The 27,170-nt window shown below is 40.0% G+C and overlaps 1 protein-coding gene and 1 long non-coding RNA gene across 2 annotated transcripts; both read right to left on the reverse strand.

Annotated features, from left to right (window-relative positions):
- Window positions 1-1,108: 1,108 nt before the first annotated feature.
- LOC133137538 (uncharacterized) lies at window positions 1,109-9,298 on the reverse strand. The gene is made up of 8 exons (XM_061255868.1): window positions 9,210-9,298; window positions 7,949-8,257; window positions 7,351-7,650; window positions 5,946-6,044; window positions 5,437-5,467; window positions 5,293-5,336; window positions 4,012-4,052; window positions 1,109-2,739 (listed from the first exon to the last, which is right to left on the reverse strand). Exons 1-8 carry the CDS (start codon window positions 9,253-9,255, stop codon window positions 2,668-2,670), a joined length of 942 nt encoding a protein of 313 aa, XP_061111852.1. The 5' UTR covers window positions 9,256-9,298; the 3' UTR covers window positions 1,109-2,667.
- A 6,451-nt stretch (window positions 9,299-15,749) lies between these two features.
- Window positions 15,750-20,313, reverse strand: LOC133136281 (uncharacterized). The gene is made up of 4 exons (XR_009709502.1): window positions 20,221-20,313; window positions 20,077-20,120; window positions 18,848-18,888; window positions 15,750-15,931 (listed from the first exon to the last, which is right to left on the reverse strand). It is a non-coding gene; the product is annotated as an uncharacterized LOC133136281 (long non-coding RNA).
- Between the last annotated feature and the right edge of the window lie 6,857 nt (window positions 20,314-27,170).

A 27,170-nucleotide genomic window follows, 5' to 3' on the forward strand; every position in this document is an offset into this window, starting at 1 on the left:
AAAGGAAGAGATTGTCCTATTTTTGAAACTTATGCTGAAACATGTATCCCAAATAATAAGAATGTATTAACAACAATGATTTATATTAACAACGATTTATATTATGTTTTTTTGTACTAATGAATGATAAGTATGTAGCTAACATTACTGGACCAGAATATTATTGCAATAAAAACATATTATTCACCAGCCCTTGATTCTGACTCTTTTCCCGAGAACCGACCTGTTATAGAACTTATAGATATAACTTACGAATGACATAGCGTTAAGAAGGCTTCAGGAAACGCAGCCCTGATATGCTTACCTCATTAAAGTTAGTTATTTGTCAGATGTTTAAACATAATAGATGAGTACAGTTCAAGTACAGTACGCTTCTCATTGGCCTCCACTGGCTTCCTATTGCCGCACGCATCCGATTCAAGGCCCTAGTGTTGGCATTTCAGGCTGCTAAGGGGACTGCCCCACATTACATACAATCCCTGATCACTCCCTACTCCCCAGCTAGACCACTCCGGTCTGCCAGCTCTGGTCGCCTTACGATTCCCTCTCTACGGGCACCTGGCGGTCGAGCTGCACGTTCACGCCTGTTTTCCGTTCTGGTTCCTCAGTGGTGGAATGACTTGCCTACCACTGTCAGGACAGCAGAATCCCTCCCCCTATTTCGACGCAGACTCAAAACACACCTGTTCAAACTCTACCTTAGTCCCCCCTCCTGATTTACCCCGCCCCCCCCTTCTGATACCCCTATCCCTGTCTAACCCCCCCCAAAAAAAAAAAAAAAAATTGCACTTATGATGACGACTATATGTTTAGACAGCAGTCCAGGTGTATTTTTCTAGTTCTGGATGTGATGCTTTGACTTGTGGTAGAACCTATGCACTTGTAAGTCGCTTTGGATTAAAAGCGTCTGCCAAATGACTAAAATGTAAAAAAATGTAAAACCAAAAAACCTAATGACAAATTGAAAAACAAATCAGAACTACCCTGAAACGAGCAGTCTCACTTTTAAAACCAACTAAAACAATGTAAAAATAGGTCTACACCAAAAAGATTTTGTCTTTTTGATCATTTATGTGCAAGGGAAGGAAGTAGGAAAAGATCCCATGCATTTTGAAATATGGCAGGTGGTCTTTATTTATTTTTCATGTTAAAAATTGTACATGTCCTGGTGATCATAAACACCATTACTTACCAAGATATTAAAATAAAACAATGCACCCAAACCACCTTACAAGATTTCCATTTTCATTTTAAAATGTTATTTTTGAATGCAATTCACTTGTGATTATCTGCTTATATAAGTACACGTCACATAATTAAGTGTTTATAGACAGGTTTAAACAGTTTAAAGCATTTTTAATCATGAAATAACTGGTTTAAGCAGGAGGTTTTAATGTTGTGGCTCATCGGTGTATAAGGTAAAAATAAAGGATGCGCGTGCATCATCGGCTCCGTTCCGACCCACTCAGCAGAATAGCACAAGACAATGCAAATGCAATATTAACGTAAAAATGCAGATAGACGTTCGCTCTGTTGACTTTTGGTCTCCATTCAGTGAGTGCTAAAAAGAACAGACTGAGACCACAAGGACAGCTGATACTGCTGACAGAGTTCACTGATGATCCACGGACTTCAAACAGACAAGGCTGCCACGGCCCGTCTCAATCGTGTCTGAGTCAGCTCGCTTCTTCAGACAAATTAACACCTGGGTTTACAGTAACGTCGCTGTGCAACACACGTGAAGACATAACCCATATCACAACAGGAATATTACTTTGAAAACAATTTTTACATGTGTGAATACACTTGTAACATGACAGTTAAATGTATCTCAATATAGATGTACAATCATCCATAATTGAAACACGCACAGTTAACATGAAAACATCACAGAATAATCAGCATAATCCAGAAACAATTAAAGTGAGACAAAGGCATGGAATGATACTAACGACTGCCAGCGGCAGACTGCATTGGCACCTTAATACCGTTATACATACAGGCTAATTAAAACACACAAACACTACAACCATTTGCCGTACGTTTGTGTGTGCCTGTCTTTGCCTGATCCTGTTGGGCCCGGGTACACTATGGAGGACTATAAAAGCGATTTTCATTTCAGATTATTGATGTACTACAGAAAAAGACAAGAAACTCTGTCCAAAAAAAAGGAATCACGGTACGTTCGGCAGATAGTTCTGTGCGGGAGGCTGAGGCAAACATTGTGTTGTGTTAGACACTTATTTTCAGAATCTCTCGTGAAAAGCTTAGCGTAGATAGATGCCATACTACTATCCACTGCAGTCACCTTAATTTGTAAAAATAAATCATTTTAGAATTCAGAGTAATTGTTCTGCGGTCCTGGAGCTAAATCTTTAAAAGAGCTGCAGTACTTGTTAAAAACAGAGAGGGCGCTGCTACTCACTGAGAAAGTAGACAGGAGTATGATGTACAGACCTTACACATCAAGGGATACCAATAACCATTATTTGTCATTTCGCATTTGAATTAAGCTTGATTAAATATGGTAACAAGCCCAAAGCAATAGCATTATGAGGGGTTTCAAATCACAAGATCAGATGGCAGAATTCATTTGGAACTAGAAAAAAAAGAGGCTAGGTCTCTATTTTGCAACGCCAAACAAACTGGCCCGAACATTTTACTTATTCAGTGCAACACAGTAGGCCTGTGTGTCCGTCTAGCTAAACTTGCTTCTTCCAAACTGGCGTACTGCACCTCCTGTGGAAAACAAAATGTCCGGTTAGGATAGGCTTTTCAACATTTGAGAGGGGTGCGTGGGGGGTTAGAGCCAAAATGCACGACTTAGACAGAGATGTCAAAGTCCTATCAGGGCTTTATTCAGGGAATGTCCAGTGAGCGTAGTCGAAAAACAAGCAAAGTTCATACACGTGAAATACAGCCAAAACCAAAGTAAGGTCCCGAGGGAGAAGGCAGTCTCCAGTAACCAGGAAAGCGGTCAGCGGGGCAGTAGTGCAGACAGACGGTAGGCAGGCTTGGGGGTCGATGATGGCGCAAGAGTCAAGACCGAAGTCCGCTCCGCAGAGCAAAAGCACAAAGTTTATGGTACAGGCTGGCAATGGCCAACAAAAGAGGAGTCAATAACAATGGTCAATAAGTAGGCATGGATCTTAACAGGTAGACACCAGCTTATCAAAAAAGCTTAACCGTGCACTGACGAACAGGAGGCAATAATTTTGCCAAAGCATGACGTGGAACTGAGCTTATATGCAGGTGTAGACAGGTGCAGACAATTAGTTTGAGAGCAGCATGAGAATGGAAATCAGGTGTGGAGGATTGACAAGATAACGAGATAATTAGTAATCGTTACTAATAAACCTATCCTGCCTAGCGTTTGTGAATTAGTACATGACATGCACAAGAAACGTAAGGTAAACATGAACACATGGTTGCAATGTTACTATTACCCAATCCTGATCTAGCGTTAGTAGATTAGTAAATAGACAAGGGAAATAGGGGAATTAGGGAAGCGTGAGTGACAGAAAGGGAGAGCGAGAAAGCATGAAGGCAAGGTTTGCAGAAGGCAAGGTTTGCAGAAAGACACGAAAAAGTGTATGCTAAACAATGAACGGAACAACATAACATGAAACAACATAAATCGTGACATAAGTTTGCGAACTGCGACATGAATAAACTACATAACGTGACATGACAAGACTAACAATTAAATCGTAACAACTAAACATGAAACGTAACATGACATGAAAATGAAACGTAACAAGAAATACAACATAAAAACGTGGTCAGACTAGACTAATATAATACGTGACATGACAATAATATAACTCAGACAATAACTAAACATAAAACATGACGTGACAAGCATGACAATTTTATTTCCACACATGTAACTCTCTACTTTGACAAGTCCAGTTAAAATACTACCAAAGGGTTTTGGTGGAGTTAGAATATAGTCTGAGACCGTGCCGTAAATTTTGGCAGTAAAGGATGCCTATACTTGCGTATACATACCGACATAGTCTGATCAATCGGCGATCCCCTTCGTTGCTTCCCTATGAATTTCAATAGTTAAGGTAAGACGTTTTTAAAAAGTTTTATTTTCGACATATCAAGAGACCATGAGAGAGAGAGAAAAAACACATTAAACACAATGAAAAGTGTGTAGTTGCCACTTCAAAAAACTTAAAAATAAATAAATAAATAAAACATTTCACCCTATCCATTCCTTCACGGGTAGTCCGTTCAGTTCGTGTTTCTCGAAAACTGGCACATTCCAACGTGGCCGTCATTGACAATCTCCTACGGTTTATAATCCAATATAGAGCACACGTACGGTATTAAGCCCTATTCGGACGGGATTCGTTTCCAGGACAATGGGAACAAAGTCACACGACATCTGAATATAAACAGGATAAGAGATCTCAGTAATTGCTCTCCAAAATTACATAGGGAGTGCTTAATCGGTCCGGTCGGCGTTGTCGTCACCACGTTGCTTCCGCAACTTGTATGCGTACGTGCTTGCCCGGCAAAACAAACTAGCATGGCTTCAAGAGTAAAGAAAATTCGCAATTGCGACAGAGAGGTGACCTGGGTATTCTTCCGGTGTGGGGTGAACGCCGCAACCCACAACACTCGAAAAAATGTTTGGCAATTTGAAATGGTTTGCGACAAATAATTCTCACTCAAGGATGCCTTCGGTGATTCCACTAAATGTAAACAACATATCGGACGGAGGAATCTAATCAAAATAATACCTTCGCCGCCAGAATTATCTATTCGGACTAGTTTCAAGTGGGGACTGTTTTCCCAGGGCAAATTACTGTAGCTTAAAGAGGCCGCATTTCTTTACTGGCGCGGGCGCGCGCAGTCTGTAAAAGTCTGTAAAAACGGTGTCTTGGGATGGGACTAGAATTGTGTACTTTGTCTGGTAATGAAGTAGCCTACACGACTCTGTCTCCCGCTGTAAAACGAATTCCGTCCGAATAGGGCTTTGAAGTTAAAAGTACATTATCAGAGATGATACACCGAAAATTCGCACTGGACCACTATGCGATTCCCAGGCACCCCGTGTGATTTTTAATTGCAGAGGTTGGCTGTGATTTCATCCGGTCTGTAAATTTGTAAAGTAAAAATTCTACCGAAATTGAATTTGTCACGCGAGGTGCTGATGTAATAGGCTACTGGTCCAGTGCGATTATGGGATACGCATCCGTGAGTTTCGGAACATTTTTACAAACACGTCATTGAAATCTGATCATTTTATTGTAAATAACATTAAACAACCGCACTTACCAGAACGGTGTCTGGGCTCCAAGTTCGTGGTTCTTCTCTGTTCCCTGAAGTTGAGATAGAAAGCATATTACGCATTTTAACTTACTTGCATCGCTAGTTTTACGCGTTAAACACAAAAATAAAGGTCAAGAATCGAATACGAACCGTGAGTCTCCATCGCTTCTCACAGAACGACCTGAAAGATCAACAGAAAAGCGATAATAAGAGCCTATCTGGTTACATCCACATGCAATGCAATCAGAAATGAGCATCCTATGCTTTTTGAATTACACGACAAATATTATATTATGCAGTGGTAAAATGAATCTCAAGTGGCGTTAATATTTAATATAGTTTACTGTAGTTTATTGTTTAAACTTGGAAACAATCCTCTCAGAGCCAAATGGAACTCTCCGATCAATACCACCGCTTATCACCCAAGCATGAGATGAGATCAGATTTTATATTAGATTTGATTTTCATCAAAGGGTTACATTTTCGGCTCTTACGTCAAACCGCATTGCGTTCTAAACGCAGGCTCACAGATTAAAAGTGGCTAGTTCTGCACGTTTAGACGCAAAGATGTATGAGCATGGCTGTTTACAGCTGTGTAATGTAATTTAAAGAGGCAATTAACAGTAGGCTGAGTGTGGAATGCAGGTGTCCTTAGTTACCGCGATGTAAGGAGACAGAGATGCAGATCGCCACGATGACGGTGAGGGCCGCTCCAGCGAGAGCTCCGTAGAGGAGCACCGCGCATGCGTCAGGGTTCCCTGTAACGCAGACCTCAGAAAGTCAAATTTACCTGTGCCTCTGGGCTGGAAAGGGGCACTGCGTATTGGTCTTTTTAGGAAATGCATAAATGAATACATTTCACAACAATTTAGCCTTTATTTAAATAAATAGTATGTAACGTATAGCCTGTATTCATCAATATATTGTCAAGTGTTTCAATATCGCTTCTGTATATTGTGTCCCATAGGATCACCTTTGAGTCAGGTTTTATTGAGCTGGATCTTTCACTGCATGTTATCATGTTCATCCCAATTCCAGTATAACCAATATACGTTACAGTATGTGGTTGCCATTTACCAATAAAAGGGGAACTCTTTTTTGTGCTATAACGATATGTTTTTTATAGATACCATATCATATCATGCCTATATGAAAGATTAGGGTTTTCTTATCTTTATCTTATTTTATTTTAAAAAACTGCATTTAGGCAAAATTACCTTAAAAGCTAAAATGCAATTTCAAATTTGACAGTGAACTGAACTTAACTGAACTGTATTTTAAACCTATAGCAGATTAAATCTGTGGGCTGTCAAATAAAGGTATTATTATTATTATTATTGTTATTATTATTATTATTATTATTATCATTATATTATTATCATTATTATCATTATTATTATTATTATATACATATTTATGTAAAGTTTTTAATTAATTTCGACAAAAAAATATTTTATATTATTCTAAGTAGCGTAAAAGTTTTTATTTTCTTACGCTTTCCTATGAAAAGTTATAGCAATTAAGATAAGTGACTGACATAGATCATTCAAACCACACAAACTCTTAAAAATAACAATTTAATGCATGCTTATCTCCCTATATTATTGATATTATTATTATTATTATTATTATTATTATTATTATTATTATTATTATATTGTTATTATATCCTGTGATTTCTGACGAAATATTATTATTCAAAATCAGTTTTATATATTTTTCTCGAACACAGCATGCTGGGATAGCCCCAGTCCCCCCACAACCCTGAGCAGGAGCAAGCGATATTGAAAATGGATAGATGCTTGGGAATTTTGCCATGCTGTGTTTGAGCCAACTTTAAAACCACAATGTAATCAGTTGGATGAGTCCTACATGTGCTACATTGAGGTAATGCACAAATACAGGTACGGCGGTGACAAGTTCGGATCACTGTCCAATAAACGGGTCAATCAAACCAAATTAATAAAAACAGCAATTATACCCCGCGCGGTGAAGCAACAGCGAGGATTGTGGAAAAAAAACTGATTTACCTTCATTTTGCAACGATGTTTGTCAAATATTTACCTCCATTTTGGACGCTTTTTGAAAAGTTCTTCCCGGCATACTCCACAACGCACGTGCACACGACTCCTCTCTCCCACTCCTCCGCAGGAACCAGAACCCGGTTTTGGGTGGACTCTACCACCTCCCCGCCGTCTTTTGTCCAAAACGACTCGGTAAACCCGCTGTCCTCTTCCCCGTCTATGACCCAGAACACGCGAACTTCAGACGGGACGACTCCGGAGACCACACACAGGAGAGGGATACGGGGTTGGGCGCTACGCGGCCAGAGAATGTCGACCGGAGGGGGCTCGGTTCTCTTTGCTGTGGCGAAAAGTCGTCAAACAGAGAAGCACACGGTTACAGTATAACTGAACGGCCGGTGTACATATGATGTGCTCACCCACTTGTGTATATCGTATTAAGATATGTAACCCTAAGCGGTTTAGAAAAGCATTTATTAACACCCTTTCCAAATGTAAAACACGGATTCAGCAAGAAAATACAGAAGCCCCCATATCAGCAGCAAGCATTTAATTAATTCATTCATGTATTTACTGATTCATTAATTTCCCTTGATTTATTTATTTACTCCGAGAATCGTTAAGAATTATATTGTCACCTTGTGTCACTATTACAATTGACCCGTTGCCGACGAATAGCATCTTTTGAAATTCCACTGAGCAGTAGTAAGTCCCGGAGTCATTAACGTTTGCGTTTTTAATAACCTTAAACAATTCAGTCGTTTGTCCGTCATTGACGCAAGTATCGTTGGTATCATTTATCATGGTAATAAGCTTCTTGGTCCTGGGGTCTATTTTCGTCCAAACAAAGTTGTTGCAAAGTATACCAGATGTTTCCGTACGGCACAGTAACCTGACGGTACCACCATCCTCCACGTTCACCCACCCTGGATACTGGACAACCTGGCCTGGAAAGAAATGTGAAATTAATTAATCAAAACACGCCTTTGAAAAGAGCCGTTTCCAAACTTTTACGACGGTAGACCTCATATAGCTAATATATCCATTTAGAGGCAATACAGCGTAGTACAACTTTTTTAACTGGACGATAAGATATCTTTTTGTAATCTTGAAAAAAATGCATATACTTTGACGTAGATTTCACAATATGTTTAATGCTTTATGAGAGTGGAATGACAACTTATTGAATGTGTTCAGATATTTTACAGATATGCATTCACACACAGACACACACTCATTATTATTATTGTTATTATTGTTATATAATAATAATAATAATAATAATAATAATAATAATAATAATACATTTTACAATAGCCTGTATAGTTTCGCAGACGCAGATTAAGCCTAGTCCTAGACTAAATTCAATATTGAGTGGTGATTCTCCATACAAAACTCAATTTAATCTGTCTCCTTGAAACCGGCCCAGTAATTGTGGAGGTGGCATATTTTGAATGTGATCACGACAAGATGTTGTCTCAAAATGTTAACGGCTATTATGCACTTTAATGCATCCCTTTTGCCCAGCTCTTGCAGGGTATTGTTTGTAATTATTGATATGATTACACTAATAATTTATACGTTACTGTATTTTACAGTTACCAATAGATTGCTTTCACGGAGTAAATTAAAAACGGAATCATAGACTGTAATGTAAATGCCTTCAGTAACTTTCCACGTACTCAGTGAGTCTATGAAACTATTCACGCGGAACCTAAATGTAGGCCATTTAGCGAGGCTAGTTTTCATTTACAAAGTAATCTCATCGACCTATTGAGTTACAGTACAATAATCTATGCATTGCATTGGGACAAATGAACAGCTTCAACTGGAGTGATAATAAAGAATACATTTAATATAAAATATCGCCCGCGTTAAAAAAAATATCAAAAACCTTACCTTTCAAAGCATAAACGTAACAGAGCAGAAGTAACGTGACGCGCATTTTGAGAGTGTCTCTGAATTAGTTCCAGCCCATGTCCCCTGCCTGGAAACATTCCGTCAGAAAAAAACATTCTCTGAATATAGGCGCGAGCGTCTTGCCAGACCACAACAGCTAGACAGGAAATGAGGTGCCCGACTCTAGCCTAGATTCAATATGCGTAAACACAGGTAAAGATGTTGGTTATTTTTCCAGCCATTGTTGCAATCGCAGAATTTTAAGAATTTATTCATTTTTCATCAATTAGGTGCTTTTCATATTTCGAGGAATTGTTTACTCTCGTAAACTTGGACACGTATTCATTTCCTATGGAATTTGGTGCATAGCTGAGGGTCTCTTTGTTACCTCTTTTGAATGAACGAATCTACTCATTTGATATTCAAGGAATTTATTATTTATCGTGTTTGTGATGATCACAAGTCATCATATGTATTTTTCCTTTCTTAGGTTTCGAATAAAAATCATTTTTTTATTGCTACCGCAAATTTGACCGGGGTCATACAGGACCCGTATTGAATGTTACTTGATGTACACTTCTACTGCTGTAGCCTGTCCACTTAGAGTTATAATGCGTGTTCAGATATGCTATTATGCCTACCCCTGTTTTAATGTGTGGTTATAATTTTTTTTTTTTTAATGATCAAATAGGCCCTGGACCTTATCTTTGTTGTGCAGGTAGCAGTTGAAATTGTATTTCCCTCTAGGGTCTTTCAGCGGTTCCACAGCTTCACAGCAAACGAAATGGAGATATTGTTAGAGGAGGCGCTGAAAAAAAAGAAACATTATTTTCCAGTTTTAGGACTACGGTGTCCAACAAAACCATGGTTAAATATCGCTCCAGCACACAGAGAGAGTGGGAAATCGTCAGTTTATGAATATCATTTAAAAGGCAATTAGGCAACATGTTCAATCAAGTGCAACATGCATCCTTCGCAATTTACAATTTTATTATTTGCATGAAAACTGTGCCATTAATGTGGTATTTTAGCAATATTATTGAGATGTAACTAAGAGCAACAGCTGATTTCAGAGGCTTGCGGTCGTAACAGTGGTGGCCACTTGCGGAGTGAGCTGACAACATGGCAACAAAGTATAGCTAAGGGTGGTCCAGACTAACCTTACGAATGTACGACGTACAGAAGGTATACTTAGCGAAGAACGCTTCGGGAAACACACTGAAACGTTAAGGTAGAGCTTAAGGTACAACTTACGAACGACGTAGCGTTAAGAAGGCTTCGGGAAACGTACCCCTGGCCATTCTTATCTGACGTCTCTCATTAACAAGGCCTTTCTGTCTGCAGAAATGCTGCTCACTTTTGCACAATGCTTTGCAAACTCTTGAAACTAGTGTGCCTGATAATCCCAGGAACAGTTTCTGAGATACTCAAACCACCCTGTCTGCCACCAACTATCATTCCACGGTCAAAGTCACTTAGATCACTTTTTTTCCCATTCTGATGGTTGAAGTGAACATTAACTGAAGCTCCTGATCCATATCTACATGATTGTATGCATTGCACTGCTGCCACACAATCGACTGATTAGAAAATCACATGAATAAGTAGGTGTAATAAAGTGCTTGGTGAGTGTATGGCTGAGTGGCTCTTTACTATATCTCTGAGAAAAATGATTTTCGTGTAATTATACAGAAATTCATTGAATATCTTGTTTTGATCATTAAAAGTACTCTCCCCCAACTGTTACGAGATGTGAGTGTGCATGGCCTTGCAAACACCTCCTCAGCAGCTGTAACTGCACACAGGAGAATGGGACTGACCATCAACACCGAAAACACGGAGATAATCTGTCAGATGAGCGCCAGCCTTCCCCGCCAGCCAACAACCTTCACAGTTCAAGGCCTTCAAATACTGAGCTTATCAAAGCATAATAACTGACAACTGCACAATGGATGATGAGTGCCAAAACCGCCTCAAACAAGCCTCGGCGTCTTTTGGTCGTCTTAGGAGAAGAGTTTTCCTGAACAGCAACCGCAAAATTCCGTAGGAAATTAATACGGGTTCATTTTGACCCACGTCTTCTAAAACAAAAAAACAAAAAAACGGTATTTCATGATGTATATGCAAAAAGAAAAAAGAAAAAAGAAAAAAGAAAAAGAAGAGCTTATTTGAAAATTACAAATAAACTCGCCCGGGTCTATTTGGACCCATGTTGTGCATTCTACAGTTAAACACTGCGACTTAATTCTACGGGCTCGTGGTTACAAGACGCCTGACAGGAAGTGGTCTCGCAGATGCGCACAACCTTCGCAGATGGCTGGAACGCGCCACGCCCTGACATTTCGCTGAAGTCAAAGGTCCGGAAACTGCGGCCATATTTTCCACGCCAAGATAGGCCTAAAAGGCCCCTGAAAGTTCTATGCCACTTCCTGGTACGTCTCTGGATAAGAGCGTCTGCCTAAATGCCTGTAATGTAATGCAATGCCAGGCTGAGCAGTTCTGAAATTGACTAAGACTCTTCTCCGACATTACACAACTTTAACAAATGACCTTTATCGGATGTTGTGTTTAGACAACAATGCCTGCATGCACATTTTCTGTATAAGAACACATTGTCGGTCTTGGTCATTGTAGATAGACAGACAGCCAGCCAGACACACACACACACACACACGCACACAAACACACACACAACATTTACATGACATTTCTGTCATTTGGCAGACGCTTTTAATCCAAAGCGAAATACAAGTGCATTGGTTCTTCCACAAGTTAAAGCACACAATTTAATGATTTGATGATTTCATTATGGTTATGGTACTGTCCATCGCATCAGTTTCTGCCAGCTATCCTCTACACCACTCAGTTCTGCATGCCATAAGTACGATTCGAGGTGACGTCTAACCTGGAAATGTGTTTTACCGCCACCAGTCGTGATCTAGGCTATGTATCTACCTACCTACCTTGAGAGAGAGAGACACTAACAACAGAATAAACAAACAGATGAGCAAGCGATTCAAAAAAGGTGCTGAAACAACGATTAAATTAATTAGTATGAGACAGTACATTTAACATTTAATCGACCATCTGTAGTTCGATTCCCAGTGCAGCCATGATAACATCGGCTGCTGGGCCCTTGAACAAGGCCCTTAACCCCACATTGCTCCGAGGGGGATTGTCTCTAATCAGGCGGGGGTGGCCTGTAGCGTAGTGGTTAAGGTAAATGACTGGGACACGCAAAGTCGGTGGCTCTAATCCTGGTGTAGCCACAATATGATCCGCACAGCCGTTGGGCCCTTGAGCAAGGCCCTTAACCCTGCATTGCTCCAGGGTCTGACCGTTTAGTCTAATCAACTGTACATCGCTCTGGATAAGAGCATCTGCCAAATGCCAATAATATATATATATAATATATATATAATCAACTGTAAGTCGCTTTGGCTAAAGCGCGTCAGCTAAATAAGATAGAAAGAAAAGCTAAAACCGCAAATCAATATAATGTCATTGTGTTTAGCCCTGCTTCCACAACGTAAAACAACTTTGTCAGCTTTGAAGTACGTTGTCAGCTTTAGAGAAGTTCCTGTCTGACCCTCCTTCCTCCCACGATCATTCACGGCATGCGTGGGCCAAGAGGAGAGGAGGCGTCCATCCCTCTCTTCCAAAACGTGGTGCCTTTCTCTATATTAGTCAGCCATTCGTCAGTTTAACCAAAGCCACTTCACATCCGTTGCGGTGGAAATCCCCCTCTGGGGATTCTGGGCCTTGTGTTGCTTGGTGCTTCTTGATGCTGTGCAGGATCTGACATTCTTGGTTTACGGTTCATCTGGAATTTTCACATTTCCATCCCTGCCTTTGAGGAATATTCGTCCGTCGTTTGGTTTTTGAACGGTGTCCTTTGTTTTCAATCTTGGGAGAAATAAGTTCAATCAAACAGTTGGTACTTAAGTTATTAAATTATTAAATTATTAAATTATTAAATTATTTATTTATTTATTTATTTATTTATTTATTTATTTATTTATTTATTTATTTTATTTATTTAATTTATTTAATTTATTTACTTAGCAAAGTCTTATTTCTGAGTCTGCCAGTGATTTTCTTGCTTTTTCACTCTCCAAACCACTGTACTTGATGCATCCAGTCGTGTGTAGTCAGTCTTCTGGTCTTCACAGTGGTCTATGCCTCCGTACTCCAAATCCAATCGCCACACATAAGGCTGGACCCAAGACTAGACACACACTGCTCTTTTCTGTGTGAACAATCCATGCGAAAGGGAACACTTGGGAAAGAGTTAACACCTGTCAGTCATCCGTCATCTTACAGTGCCCTGAAAAAGTATTCACCCCTCTTATGGATTTCCTCTGTTGCATATTTGCCACACTGAATGGTTTCAGATCTTTAGACAAAATGTAATATTAGACATATTAGAACCTGAGTAAACAGAAGACACATTTTTAAGGTACTTAGTTTGTTTATTTAATGAAAGATGTAAAAAAAGAAAAGAAAAAAGTAATTGCCCCCTTAAACTGGTTGCAGCACATTTAGCAGCAAGAACTGCCACCATGCACCTATAATTTTATATCACACCTTCTAAGCCCTGTGGAGGGATTTGGTGGGGCGACATGGCTCAGGCAGTAAGAGCAGTCATCTGGCAATCGGAGGGTTGCCGGTTCGATCCCCCGCCTGGTCTTTCGAAGGGTCCCTGAGCAAGACACCTAATCCCCAAATGCTCCTGACGAGCTGGCGCCTTGCATGGCAGCCAATCGCCGTCAGTGTGTCAGTGTGTGTATGAATGGGTGAATGAGAAGCATCAATTGTACAGCGCTTTGGATAAAGGCGTTATATAAATGCCAACCATTTACCATTTTAGCCTACTCTTCTTATTTTCTTCAGTCAGAGAAATTGATTGGTTTTCGAGCACAAACTGCCCATTGCAGGTCCTGCCACAGCATTTCTATCGGGTTCGTGTCGGGCCACTCCAAAACTGTTGGAATTGCTGAGATGTGGAATTGCTGTTGTGTTCTGGATCATTGTCTTGCTGCAGCATGGAGTGAAGTGAGTCGACTGACATTTACGTTGTATGTGGAGACTATTGCGCATATCCCCACTAGAGGGAGCAATTGCCTATTTTTTGACTGTCAGCGTTGACTAAATAAAACCAGGTGGCTGAAATATCTGAAAACGACAGCAAATGTATGAATTATTTTGTATAATAGCCTTTAGTCATTTCGTCTTATGTCCCTTTCATAAAGAAAAAAAGCATCAGTGGTTGTTGTTTTTTTGTCGTTTTTTTTTTAAAGAAAAGTTCCAAACAGTTCTTGAACAGGAGATGATCATGTTCCTTGGTGATTTATCATAAGTCATTTCAGCAGCCAATGAAAAGGAAGCAGAATTTTGAATGAAAGAAAGAGCGCCGTACCTCGTGGTTTTAGGTGTCTAATCTGTCATAAATATGTGTCATATTCATACTTGGCTGCTAAACTCGCCTACTGATATCCATTATATTGTAACGCTAGAAAGATAGATGTTCGTTCTGTTGACTGCTGGTCTCCATTCAGTGAGTGCTAAAAAGAACAGACTGAGGCCACAGGGACAGCTGATACTGCTGACAGAGTTCACTGATGATCCACGGACTTCAAATAGACAAGGCTGCCAGGGCCTGTCTCAGTCGTGTCTGAGTCAGCTCGTTTCTTCAGACAAATTAAATAATTACAGTAACATCGCTGTGCAACAAACGTGAAGACATAACCCATATTACAACAGGAATATTACTTTGAATACAATTTTTACATGTATGAATACACTTGTAACATGACAGTTAAATCAATATAGATGTACAATCATCCATAATTGAAACACGCACAGTTAACATGAAAACATTACAGAATAATCAGCATAATCCAGAAACAATAAAAGTGAGACAAAAGCGTGGAATGATACTCACGACTGCCAGTGGCACAGACTGCATTGGCACCTTAATACCGTTATACATACAGGCTAATTAAAACACACAAACACTCCAACCATTTGCCGTATGTTTGTGTGTGCCTGTCTTTGCCTGATCCTGTTGGGCCCGGGTACACTATTGAGGACTATAAACGTGATTTTCATTCAGATTATTGATGTACTACTGAAAAAGACAAGAAACTCTGTGCCTGTCCAGATACAAAAAAAAAAAAAAAAGGAATCACGGTACGTTCACCAGATTAACTATCTGTGCGGGAGGCTGAGGCAAACATTGTTTTGTGTGTTATTGTTAGATGCCATAGTACTATCCACTGCAGTTCCCTTAACTTGTAAAAAGAAATCATTTTAGAATTCAAAGTAATTGTTCTGCAGTCTTTGGGCTAAATCTTTAAAAGAGTTGCAGTTCTTGTTAAAAACCCAGAGAGGGCGCTGCTACTCACTGAGAAAGTCGAGAGGAGTATAATGTACAGACCTTCCGCATCAAGGAATACCAAGAATCGTTATTTGTTATTTCACATTTTAATTAAGCTTGATTAAATATGGCAACAAGCCCTAAGCAATAGCATTGAGAGTTTTCAAAAAATCACAAGATCAGATCGCAGAATTCATTTGGAACTAGAAATAAAATAGGCTATGTCTCCATTTTGCAACGCCCGACAAACTGGCCCAAACATTTGACTTATTCAGTGCAACACAGTAGGCCTGTATGTCCGTCTTGCTAAACTTGCTTCTTCCAAACGGGCGTACTGCACCTCCTGTGGAAAACAAAATGTCCTGTTAGGATCTGCTTTTCAGCATTTTTGAGAGGGGTGCTGGACCCAAAATGCACGACTCAGACAGAGATGTAATAAAGTCCCATCAGGGCTTTATTCAGGGAATGCTCACTGAGCGTAGTCGAAAAACAAGCAAAAGTCATACACGTGAAATCCAGCCAAAACCAAAGTAAGGTACCGAGGAAGAAGGCAGTCTCGAAATCGGTAAACCATGCAAAAAGTCCAGTAAGTAGGAAAGCTGTCAGCAGGGCAGAAGTACAGGCGGACGGTAGGCAGTCTCGGGGGTTGATGACGGCGCAAGAGTCAAGACCGAAGTCCGCTCCGCAGGGCAAAAGCACAAAGACAGCAGGCAATGTTTGTGGTACAGGCAGGCAATGGTCAACAAAACAGGAGTCTATAACGATGATCACTAAACAGGCATGGATTTAACGGGTAGACAATAGCTTGCCAAACCGCTTAAACGTGCACTGACGAACAGGAGGCAACAATTTCACCAAGGCATGACGTGGAACTGAGCTTACAGTCAGGTCCATAAATATTGGGACATCGACACAATTCTCCTCTTTTTGGCTCTATACACCACCACAATGGATTTGAAATGAAACGAACAAGATGTGCTTTAACTTTCAGCTTTAATTTGAGGGTATTTACATCCAAATCAGGCGAACGGTGTAGGAATTACAACAGTTTGTATATGTGCCTCCCACTTTTTAAGGGACCAAAAGTAATGGGACAAACTAACATAAATCATAAATCAAACTTTCACTTTTTAATACTTGGTTGCAAATCCTTTGCAGTCAATTACAGCCTGAAGTCTGGAAAGCATAGACATCACCAGACGCTAGTTTTCATCCCTGGTGATGCTCTGCCAGACCTCTACTGCAACTGTCTTCGGTTCCTGCTTGTTCTTGGGGCATTTTCCCTTCAGTTTTGTCTTCAGCAAGTGGAATGCATGTTCAATCAGATTCAGGTCAGGTGATTGACTTGGCCATTGCACAACATTCCACTTCTTTGCCTTAAAAAACTTTTTGGTTGCTTTCGCAGTATGCTTCGGGTCATTGGCCATCTGCACTGTGAAGCGCCGTCCAATGAGTTCTGAAGCATTTGGCTGAATATGAGCAGATAATATTGCCCGAAACACTTCAGAATTCATCCTGCTGCTTTTGTCAGCAGTCACATCATCAATAAATACAAGGGAACCAGTTCCATTGGCAGCCATACATGCCCACGCCATGACAGTACCACCACCATGCTTCACTGATGAGGTGGTATGTTTTGGATCATGAGCAGTTCCTTTCCTTCTCCATACTCTTCTCTTCCCATCATTCTGGTACAAGTTGATCTTTGTCTCATCTGTCCATAGATGTTGTTTGGCAAACTCTAATCTGGTCTTCCTGTTTTTGAGGCTTTACATCTTGTGGTGAACCCTCTGTATTCACTCTGGTGAAGTCTTCTCTTGATTGTTGACTTTGGCACACATACACCTACCTCCTGGAGAGTGTTCTTGATCTGGCCAACTGTTGTGAATGGGTTTTTCTTCACCAGGGAAATAATTCTTCTGTCATCCACCACAGGTGTTTTCCGTGGTCTTCCGGGTCTTTTGGTGGAGTTCACCAATGCGTTCTTTCTTTTTAAGAATGTTCCAAACAGTTGATTTGGCCACACCTAATGTTTTTGCTATCTCTCTGATGGGTTTGTTTTGATTTTTCAGCCTAATGATGGCTTGCTTCACTGATAGTGACAGCTCTTTGGATCTCATATTGAGAGTTGACAGCAACAGATTCCAAATGCAAATAGCACACTTGACATGAACTCTAGACCTTTTATCTGCTCCTTGTCAATGAGATAATGAGGGAATAACACACACCTGGCCATGGAACAGCTGAGCAGCCAATTGTCCCATTACTTTTGGTCCCTTAAAAAGTGGGAGGCACATATAGAAACTGTTGTAATTCCTACACCGTTCACCAGATTTGGATGTAAATACACTCAAATTAAAGCTGAACGTCTGCAGTTAAAGCAAATCTTGTTTGTTTAATTTCAAATCCATTTTGGTCGGGTAGAGAGCCAAAAAGAGGAGAATTGTGTCCATGTCCCAATATTTATGGACCTGACTGTATATGCAGGTGTAGACAGATACAGACAATTAGCAGCATGAGAATGGAAATCAGGTGTGGAGGATTGACAAGTTAACAAGATAATTAGTAATCGTTAGTAATAAACCTATCCTGTCTAGCGTTAGTAAATTAGAACATGACATGCACAAGAAATGTAAGGTAAACATGAACACATGGTTGGAATGTTAGTATGACCCCATCCTGATCTAGCGTTAGTAGATTAGTAAGAAGACACGGGAAATTGAAACAATTAGGTAAGCATGAGTGACAGAAAGGGAAAGGCTTGCAGAAATGCAAGGCTTGCAGAAGGACACGAAAAAGTGTAGGCTAAACAATGAACAGAACAACATAATATGAAACAATATAAATCGTGACATAAGTTTGCGAACTGTGACATGAATAAAATACATAACGTGACATGACAAGATTAACAATTAAATCTAAACATGAAACGTAACATGACATGAAAATGAAACGTAACAAGAAATACAACATAAAAACATGGCCAGACTAGACTAACATAATACGCGACATGACAATAATATAACTAAGACAATGACTAAACATAAAACATGACGTAACAAGCATGAAACGTGACAATTTTATTTCCACACATGTAACTCTCTACTTGGACAAGTCCAGTTAAAAAACTACCAGAGTGCAAAGGCCTACGTATGATTACCGAAAGGGAGTGTCTGTGGTTTTGGTAGAGTTAGAATATAGCCTGAGACCGTGCCGTAAGTTTTGGCAGCAAAGGACGCCTATACTTGCGTATACATACCGACAGAGTCTGATCAATCGGCGATCCCCTTCGTTGCTTCCCTGTGAATTTCACATTAAACACAATGAAAACTGTGAAGTTGCCACTTCAAAAAAATCAGTCTTAAAAAAAAAACATTTCAGCCTATCCATTCCTTCACGGGTAGTCCGTTCAGTTCGTGTTTTTCGAAAACTGGCACATTCCAACGTGGCCGTCATTGACAATCTCGTACGGTGTATAATCCAATATGGAGCACACGTACGGTATTAAGCCCTATTCGGACGGGATTCGTTTCCAGGACAATGCGAATAAAGTCATTGTTATCACACGACATCTGAAATTTAAACAGGAAAAGAGACCTCTGTCATTGTTCTCCAAAATTACATAGGGAGTGCTTAATCGGTCTGGTTGTCGTCACCACGTTGCTTCCGCAACTTCTATGCGTACATGTTTGCCCGGCAAAAAAAACAAGCATGGCTTCAAGAATAAAGAAAATTCGCAATTACGGCAGAGTTCTTTCGGTGCGGGTTCATCGCCGCAACCCACAACATTCGAAAAAAATGTTACACAACCATACCGTTTGGCAATTTGAAGAGATTTGCGACAAATAAGCCTCAGTAAAGGATGCCTTCGGTGATTCCACTAAATGTAAAGAACATATCGGACGGAGGAACCTAATCAAAACAATACCTTCGCCGCCAGAATTGTCTATCCGGACTAGTTTCACGTGGGGACTGTTTTTCCATGGCAAATTACAGTAGCTTAAAGAGGCCGCATTTCTTTACTGGCGCGGGCGCGCGCAGTCTGTAAAAACGGTGTATTGGGACGAGACTAGAATTGTGTACCTTCTCTGGTAATGAAGTAGCCTACGTGACTCTGTCTCCCGCTGTAAAACGAATTCCGTCCGAATAGGGCTTTGAAGTTAAAAAGCACATTATCAGAGATGACTTTACACCGAAAATCGCACTGGATCACTATGCGATTCCCGGGCACCCCATGTGATTTTTAATTGCAGAGGTCGGCTGTGATTTCATCCGGTACGAATCTTCAATGTCTGTAAATTTGTAAAGTCTAATTCTACCGAAAAAAGCCACTCGGCAATTCAGTAATTTTGGGTCATTTGTCACACGAGGTGCTGATGTAATAGGCTACTGGTCCAGTGCGATTATGGGATACGCATCCGTGAGTTTCGGAACATTTTTACAAACACGTCATTGGAATTGTAAATAAAATTAAACAACCGCACTTACCAGAACGGTGTCTGGGCTCCAAGTTCGTGGTTCTTCTCTGTTCCCTGAAGTTGAGATAGAAAGCATATTACGCATTTTAACTTAATTGCATCGCTAGTTTTACGCGTTAAACACAAAAATAAAGGTCAAGAGTCGAATACGAACCGTGAGTCTCCATCGCTTCTCACAGAACGACCTGAAAGATCAACAGAAAAGCGATAATAAGAGCCTATCTGGTTACATCCACATGCAATGCAATCAGAAATGGGCATCCTATGCTTTTTGAATTACACGACAAATATTATATTATGCAGTGGTAAAATGAATCTCAAGTGGCGTTAATATTCAATATAGTTTAATGTAGTTTATTGTTTAAACTTGGAAACAATCCTCTCAGAGCCAAATGGAACCGTCCGATCAATACCACCGCTTATCACCCAAGCATGAGATGAGATCAGATTTTATATTAGGTTTGATTTTTTTTAGGGTTACATTTTCGGCGATTACGTCAAACCGCATTGCGTTCTAAACGCAGGCTCACATATTAAAAGTGGCTAGTTCTGCACGTTTAGACGCAAAAATGTATGAGCACGGCTGTTTACAGCTGTGTAATGTAATTTAAAGAGGCAATTAACAGTAGGCTGAGTGTGGAATCCAGGTGCCCTTAGTTACCGCGATGTAAGGAGACAAAGATGCAGATCGCCACGATGACGGTGAGGGCCGCTCCAGCGAGAGCTCCGTAGCGGAGCACCGCGCATGCGTCAGGGTTCCCTGTAATACAGACATCAGAAAGTCAAATTTACCTGTGCCTTTGGGCTGGAAAGGGGCACTGCGTATTGGTCTTTTTAGAAAATGCATTGATGCATACATTTTACAACAATTTAGCCTTTATTTAAATAAGTAGTATGAAAGGTATAGCCCTTATTTATCAATATACTGTCAAGCGCTTCAATATCGCTTCTGTATATTGTGTCCCATAGGATCACCTTTGAGTCAGGCTTTATTGAGCTGGATCTTTCACTGCATGTTATCATGTTGATCTCAATTCCAGTATAACCAATATACGTTACAGGATGTGGTTGCCATTTAACAATAAAAGGGGAACTCTTTTTTGTGCTCGAACGATATGGTTTTTATAGATCCACTGTAATGCAGTGGCCATATCATACCTATCTGAAAGAGTTATTTTTCATATTAATCATATTATATAAAAAACTACATTTAGGCAAAATAACTTGAAGCAAACACAGATAACAAACAAAAAACAGAAATGCAATTTTAAATTTGACCCTGAACTGAACTCAACACAATTGGGTTAATTAATAATCTACGACAATAATAGACTACAAATAATTAAAAGTTTGATCAACAGCACTTTCCTTTTAATAAATAATGTATTTTAGGCCTATATCTGATTAAATATGTGGGCTGTCAAATAAAACTATAATAATAATTATATTTGACATATTTGAATATTATTATTATTATTACTATTATTATTATTATTATTATTATTATTATTATTATTATTATTATTATTATTATTTAACCCCTTCCCCGGCGGAGACCGGTATATACGTTTTTACCGAATGTGTTTTTTTCAGTCAAGGACGAGTAAACACGTCTAAACACTTTTATTTTCAAAATAAAATTTCAACCACAAAAGTGCAATAATCAGCATAAAAAAATATTATATATTAAAAAATCGTCTGAAAATATTTTTCCTAAATAATTGGCGGGGAAGGGGTTAAAATATGGAGGATATTCGTTTATCAGCACAGTCAAACGCACTGAATACGGTCGGGACACTGACACAGGTCTTCTAAACACTCCTATACGTGACGCACAGATAATACAAAAATAAAAATGAGTGAAGCGATTTAGGTTGCGTTTTGTTTATTTTTTTGTTTATCCTCAATTTTTATTACACGCAAAGTTTTTTAATAATTTCGACAAAAAAATATTTGCTATTATTCAAAGTAGCATAAACTTTTTTTATCTAGAGAGAACATCTCTGCCACCTTCACCTATGCAAAGTTATAGCAATTAAGATAAGTGACTGACATAGATCACTCAAACCACAAACTCTTAAAAATATCAATTTAATGCATGCTTATCTCCCTATATTATTGTCAATGTCTATCGATATAAAAACAATAACAATAACAATAACAATAACAATAATAATAATATTTTAATGATGATGATGATGATTATTATTATCATTATTATTATTTTTATTTTTTTATTATTTTGTGTGAAATTAACAATAGTTATGAATCTGATAATAAAAATGTAATCTGATTTTAATGTTCTATCCTGTGATATCTGAAGAAATATTATTATTCAAAATCTGTTTTTAATATTTTTATCAAACACAGCATGAAAGGCCTGAATTGGTTTGGAACATGACAACACCAAGCGTTGTGTCTGTTTCAAAATAACCGTACAGAAATAATAGGCCAATAACAATCAGGAATGTTGTTTTAATATCGTTACAAGTGCATGACAGATATTTACAATTTCTATACTGCATACGTTTCATATGTGTAAACTGTGATATTTATTTACTTATTTATTTGTTGGTTTGCATTTACAAACATGTCCTGCAATGATATTGATATTGATTGATTTTTGCACACAAAAACACAAGCCTAGTGGTTAAGGTACATGACTGGGACACACAAAGTTGGTTCGATCCCCAATGTAGCCACAATAAGATCCGCACAACCTTTGGGCCCTTGAGCAAGGTCCTTAACTCTGCAGTGGTCCAGAAGAGAATTATCTCCTAATCAACTGTAAGTCACATTTGACATGTAATGTACTGTAATGGAATGTAAAAGCAGGCACATGCACGCACACTCCAAAATGGCAAACTCCATATTCTATTTTTCTCATTTTGCAGTACTGACCCGGGGAATCAATCTGGGTAGGGAGTGAAAGGGATTGTGTAGCCAATCAGAGACAGTTTCATGGGTTTACACATCTGTGTGATCTTTAATGACAGTTAGTCAAAGATACCATGCTCACAAACTGCAAACTGAAGGTATAGGTAGCTACTGGGAGAAAGAAGACGGTTGAAGTCTATAAGAAGTGTTGAGCAACAAACCTTTGAAGTGGGTAACACATCTAGATGTGACAGTTTAACTGAAGGCTCTTGTTCTCTAACTAATACCGAAGCACCGCTTCAAATATATACACTCACTGAACAGTTTGTTAGGCCTATTTTTTTAACTTATTGGTCTTCTGTTGCTGTAGCCTATCCATATAGAGGTTTGTTCAGAGATGCTCTTCTGCACACCACTGTTGTAATATGTGATTATTTCAATTACTGTCAGCTTTGACCAGTTTGGCCCTTCTCCTCTGACCTCTCCCATTAACAACACGTTTTTGCGCATATTTTTTGTTGTATGTGAAAATCCCAGGAGATCAGCATTTTCTGAGAGATTCAAACCACCTTTTCTGGCATCAACAATCACGTTTCCTTCAAAGATCACATTTCTTCCCCATTCTGACATTAATCTGAAAACCGCTGAACATCTTGACCATGTCAGCATGCTTTTATGCATTTAGTTGCTGGCACGTGATTGGCTGATTACATATTTGCATTAACAAGCTGGTGTACAGGTCTATCTAATAATCAATGAGTGAGATATATGTAGCATTTTAGCAGTGGGCGGCAAGGATGGTGCAGTGGGTAGCACTGCCGCCTCACAGCAAGGAGGTCCTGGGTTTGAATCCCCGTCGGCCGGGGCCTCTTTGTGCGGAGTTCGCATGTTCTCCCCGTGTCTGCGTGGGTTTCCTCCGGGTACTCCGGTTTCCTCCCACAGTCCAAAGACATGCAGGTTAGGCTGATTGGAGAGTCTAAATTGCCCATAGGTATGAGTGTGTGAGTGAATGGTGGACTGGTGACCTGTCCAGGGTGTATTGTGTATTCCTGCCCTACGCCCAATGTATGCTGGGATAGGCTCCAGCCCCCCTGCGACCCTGCTCAGGATAAGCGGGTTAAGATAATGGATGGATGGATGGATTTTAGCAGTGCATATATACAGTGGTGTGAAAAAGTGTTTGCCCCCTTCCTGATTTCTTATTTTTTTGCATGTTTGTCACACTTAAATGTTTCAGATCATCAAACAAATTTAAATATTAGTCAAAGACAACACAAGTAAACACAAAATGCAGTTTTTAAATGAAGGCTTTTATTATTAAGGGAGAAAAAAAATCCAAACCTACATGGCCCTGTGTGAAAAAGTGATTGCCCCCCCTGTTAAAACATAACTTAACTGTGGTTCATCAAACCTGAGTTCAATTTCTCTAGCCACACCCAGGCCTGATTACTGCCATACCTGTTCTCAATCAAGAAATCACTTAAATAGGACCTGCCTGACAAAGTGAAGTAGACCAAATGATCCTCAAAAGCTAGACATCATGCCGAGATCTAAAGAAATTCAGGAACAAATGAGAAAGAAAGTAATTGAGATCTATTAGTCTGGAAAAGGTTATAAAGCCATTTCTAAAGCTTTGGGACTCCAGCGAACGACAGTGAGAGCCATTATCCACAAATGGCGAAAACATGGAACAGTGGTGAACCTTCCCAGGAGTGGCCGGCTGACCAAAATTACCCCAAGAGCGCAGCGACGACTCATTCAAGAGGTCACAAAAGACCCCACAACAACATCCATAGAACTGCAGGCCTCACTTGCCTCAGTTAAGGTCAGTGTTCATGACTCCACCATAAGAAAGAGACTGGGCAAAAATGGCCTGCATGGCAGAGTTCCAAGACGAAAACCACTGCTGACCAAAAAGAACATTAAGGCTCGTCTCAATTTTGCCAGAAAACATCTTGATGATCCCCAAGACTTTTGGGAAAATACTCTGTGGTCTGACGAGACAAAAGTTGAATTTTTTGGAAGGTGTGTGTCCCATTACATCTGGCGTAAAAGTAACACCGCATTTCAGAAAAAGAACATCATACCAACAGTAAAATATGGTGGTGGTAGTGCGATGGTCTGGGGCTGTTTTGCTGCTTCAGGACCTGGAAGACTTGTTGTGATAAATGGAACCATGAATTCTGCTGTCTACCAAAAAATCCTGAAGGAGAATGTCCGGCCATCTGTTCGTGACCTCAAGCTGAAACGAACTTGGGTTCTGCAGCAGGACAACGATCCAAAACACACCAGCCAGTCCACCTCTGAATGGCTGAAGAAAAACTAAATGAAGACTTTGGAGTCAAAGTCCTGACCTGAATCCTATTGAGCTGCTGTGGCATGACCTTAAAGGCGGTCCATGCTCGAAAACCCTCCAATGTGGCTGAATTACAACAATTCTGCAAAGATGAGTGGGCCAAAATTCCTCCACAGCGCTGTAAGAGACTCATTGCAAGTTATCGCAAACGCTTGCTTGCAGTTGTTGCTGCTAAGGGTGGCCCAACCAGTTATTAGGTTTAGGGGGCAATCACTTTTTCTTCCTTAATAAAAACCTTCATTTAAAAACTGCATTTTGTGTTTACTTGTGTTGTCTTTGACTAATAGTTAAATTTGTTTGATGGTCTGAAACATTTAAGTGTGACAAACATGCAAAAAAATAAGAAATCAGGAAGGGGGCAAACACTTTTTCACACCACTGTATATATATGACCGAATGTCTTTCCGGCTACGGGAAACTCACCCCTGAGCAGGAGAGCAGTGTAAAACAACAAGAAGGTACCCTGTTCAAATCCCGTTCGGCCCCAGTCCCCGCACAACCTTGACCAGGAGCAAGCGATATTGAAAATGGATAGATGTTTGGGAAATTTGCCATGCTGTGTTTGAGCCAACTTTAAAACCACAATGTAATCAGTTGGATGAGTCCATGTGTTACAGTGAGGTAATGCACAAATACAGGTACGTCGGTGACAAGTTCAGATCACTCTCCAATAAACGGGTCAATCAAACCTAATTCATAAAAACAGGAATTATATCCCGCGCGGTGAAGCAACAGCGAAGATTGTGAGAAAAAAAACTGATTTACCTTCATTTTGCAGCGATGTTTGTCAAATATTTACCTTCATTTTGGACGCTTTTTGAAAAGTTCTCCCCGGCATACTCCACCACGCACGTGCACACGGCTCCTCTCTCCCACTCCTCCGCAGGAACCAGAACCCGGTTTTGGGCGGACTCTACCACCTCCCCGCCGTCTTTTGTCCAAAACGACTCGGTAAACCCGCTGTCCTCTTCCCCGTCTATGACCCAGAACACGCGGACTTCAGACGGGACGAATCCGGAGACCACACACAGGAGAGGGATGCGGGGTTGGGCGCTACGCGGCCAGAGAATGTCGATTGGAGGGGCCTCGGTTCTCTTTGCTGTGGCAAAAAGTCGTCAAACAGAGAAGCACACGGTTACAGTATAACTGAACGGCCGGTGTACAGATGATGTGCTCACCCACTTGTGTATATCGTATTAAGATATGTAACCCTAAGCGGTTTAGAAAAGCATTTATTAGCACCCTTTCCAAATGTAAAACACAGATTCAGCAAGAAAATACAGAAGCCCCCATGTCAGTAGCTAGCATTTAATTAATTCATTCATGTATTCATTAATGTATTTATTGATTCATTAATTTCCCTTGATTTATTTATTTACTCCGAGACTCGTTAAGAATTATATTGTCACCTTGTGTCACTATTACAATTGACCCTTTGCCGACGAAGGGCATCTTTTGCAATTCCACTGAGCAGTAGTAAGTCCCGGAGTCATTCACGTTTGCGTTTCTAATGACCTTAACCAATTCAGTCGCTTGTCCGTCATTGACGCAAGTATCGTTGGTATCATTTATCATGGTAATAAGCTTCTTGGTCCTGGGGTCTATTTTCGTCCAAACAAAGTTGTTGCAAAGTATAGTTTCCGTACGGCACAGTAACCTGACGGTACCACCATCCTCCACGTTCACCCACCCTGGATACTGGAAAACCTGGCCTGGAAAGAAATGTGAAATGAATTAATCAAAACACGCTTTTGAAAAGAGCCGTTTCCAAACTTTTACGATGGTAGGCCTCATATAGCCAATATATCCATTTAGAGGCAATACAGTGCAGTACAACTTTTTTAACTGGACGATAAGATATCTTTTTGTAA

Source organism: Conger conger, chromosome 9, assembly GCF_963514075.1.
Source record: "Conger conger chromosome 9, fConCon1.1, whole genome shotgun sequence".
NCBI classification, from domain to species: Eukaryota; Metazoa; Chordata; class Actinopteri; order Anguilliformes; family Congridae; genus Conger; species Conger conger.

What these genes read in the sequence shown, in the direction of transcription:
- LOC133137538 (XM_061255868.1), bottom strand. Translation starts at nt 9,255, where the DNA reads ATGCGCGTCACGTTACTTCTGCTCTGTTACGTTTATGCTTTGAAAG. An exon ending in TTACGTTTATGCTTTGAAAG is followed by an intron (nt 8,258 to 9,209) that starts GTAAGGTTTTTG and finishes ATTTCTTTCCAG; the next exon opens with GCCAGGTTGTCCAGTATCCA. An exon ending in AAAAAGCGTCCAAAATGGAG is followed by an intron (nt 6,045 to 7,350) that starts GTAAATATTTGA and finishes TCTGCGTTACAG; the next exon opens with GGAACCCTGACGCATGCGCG.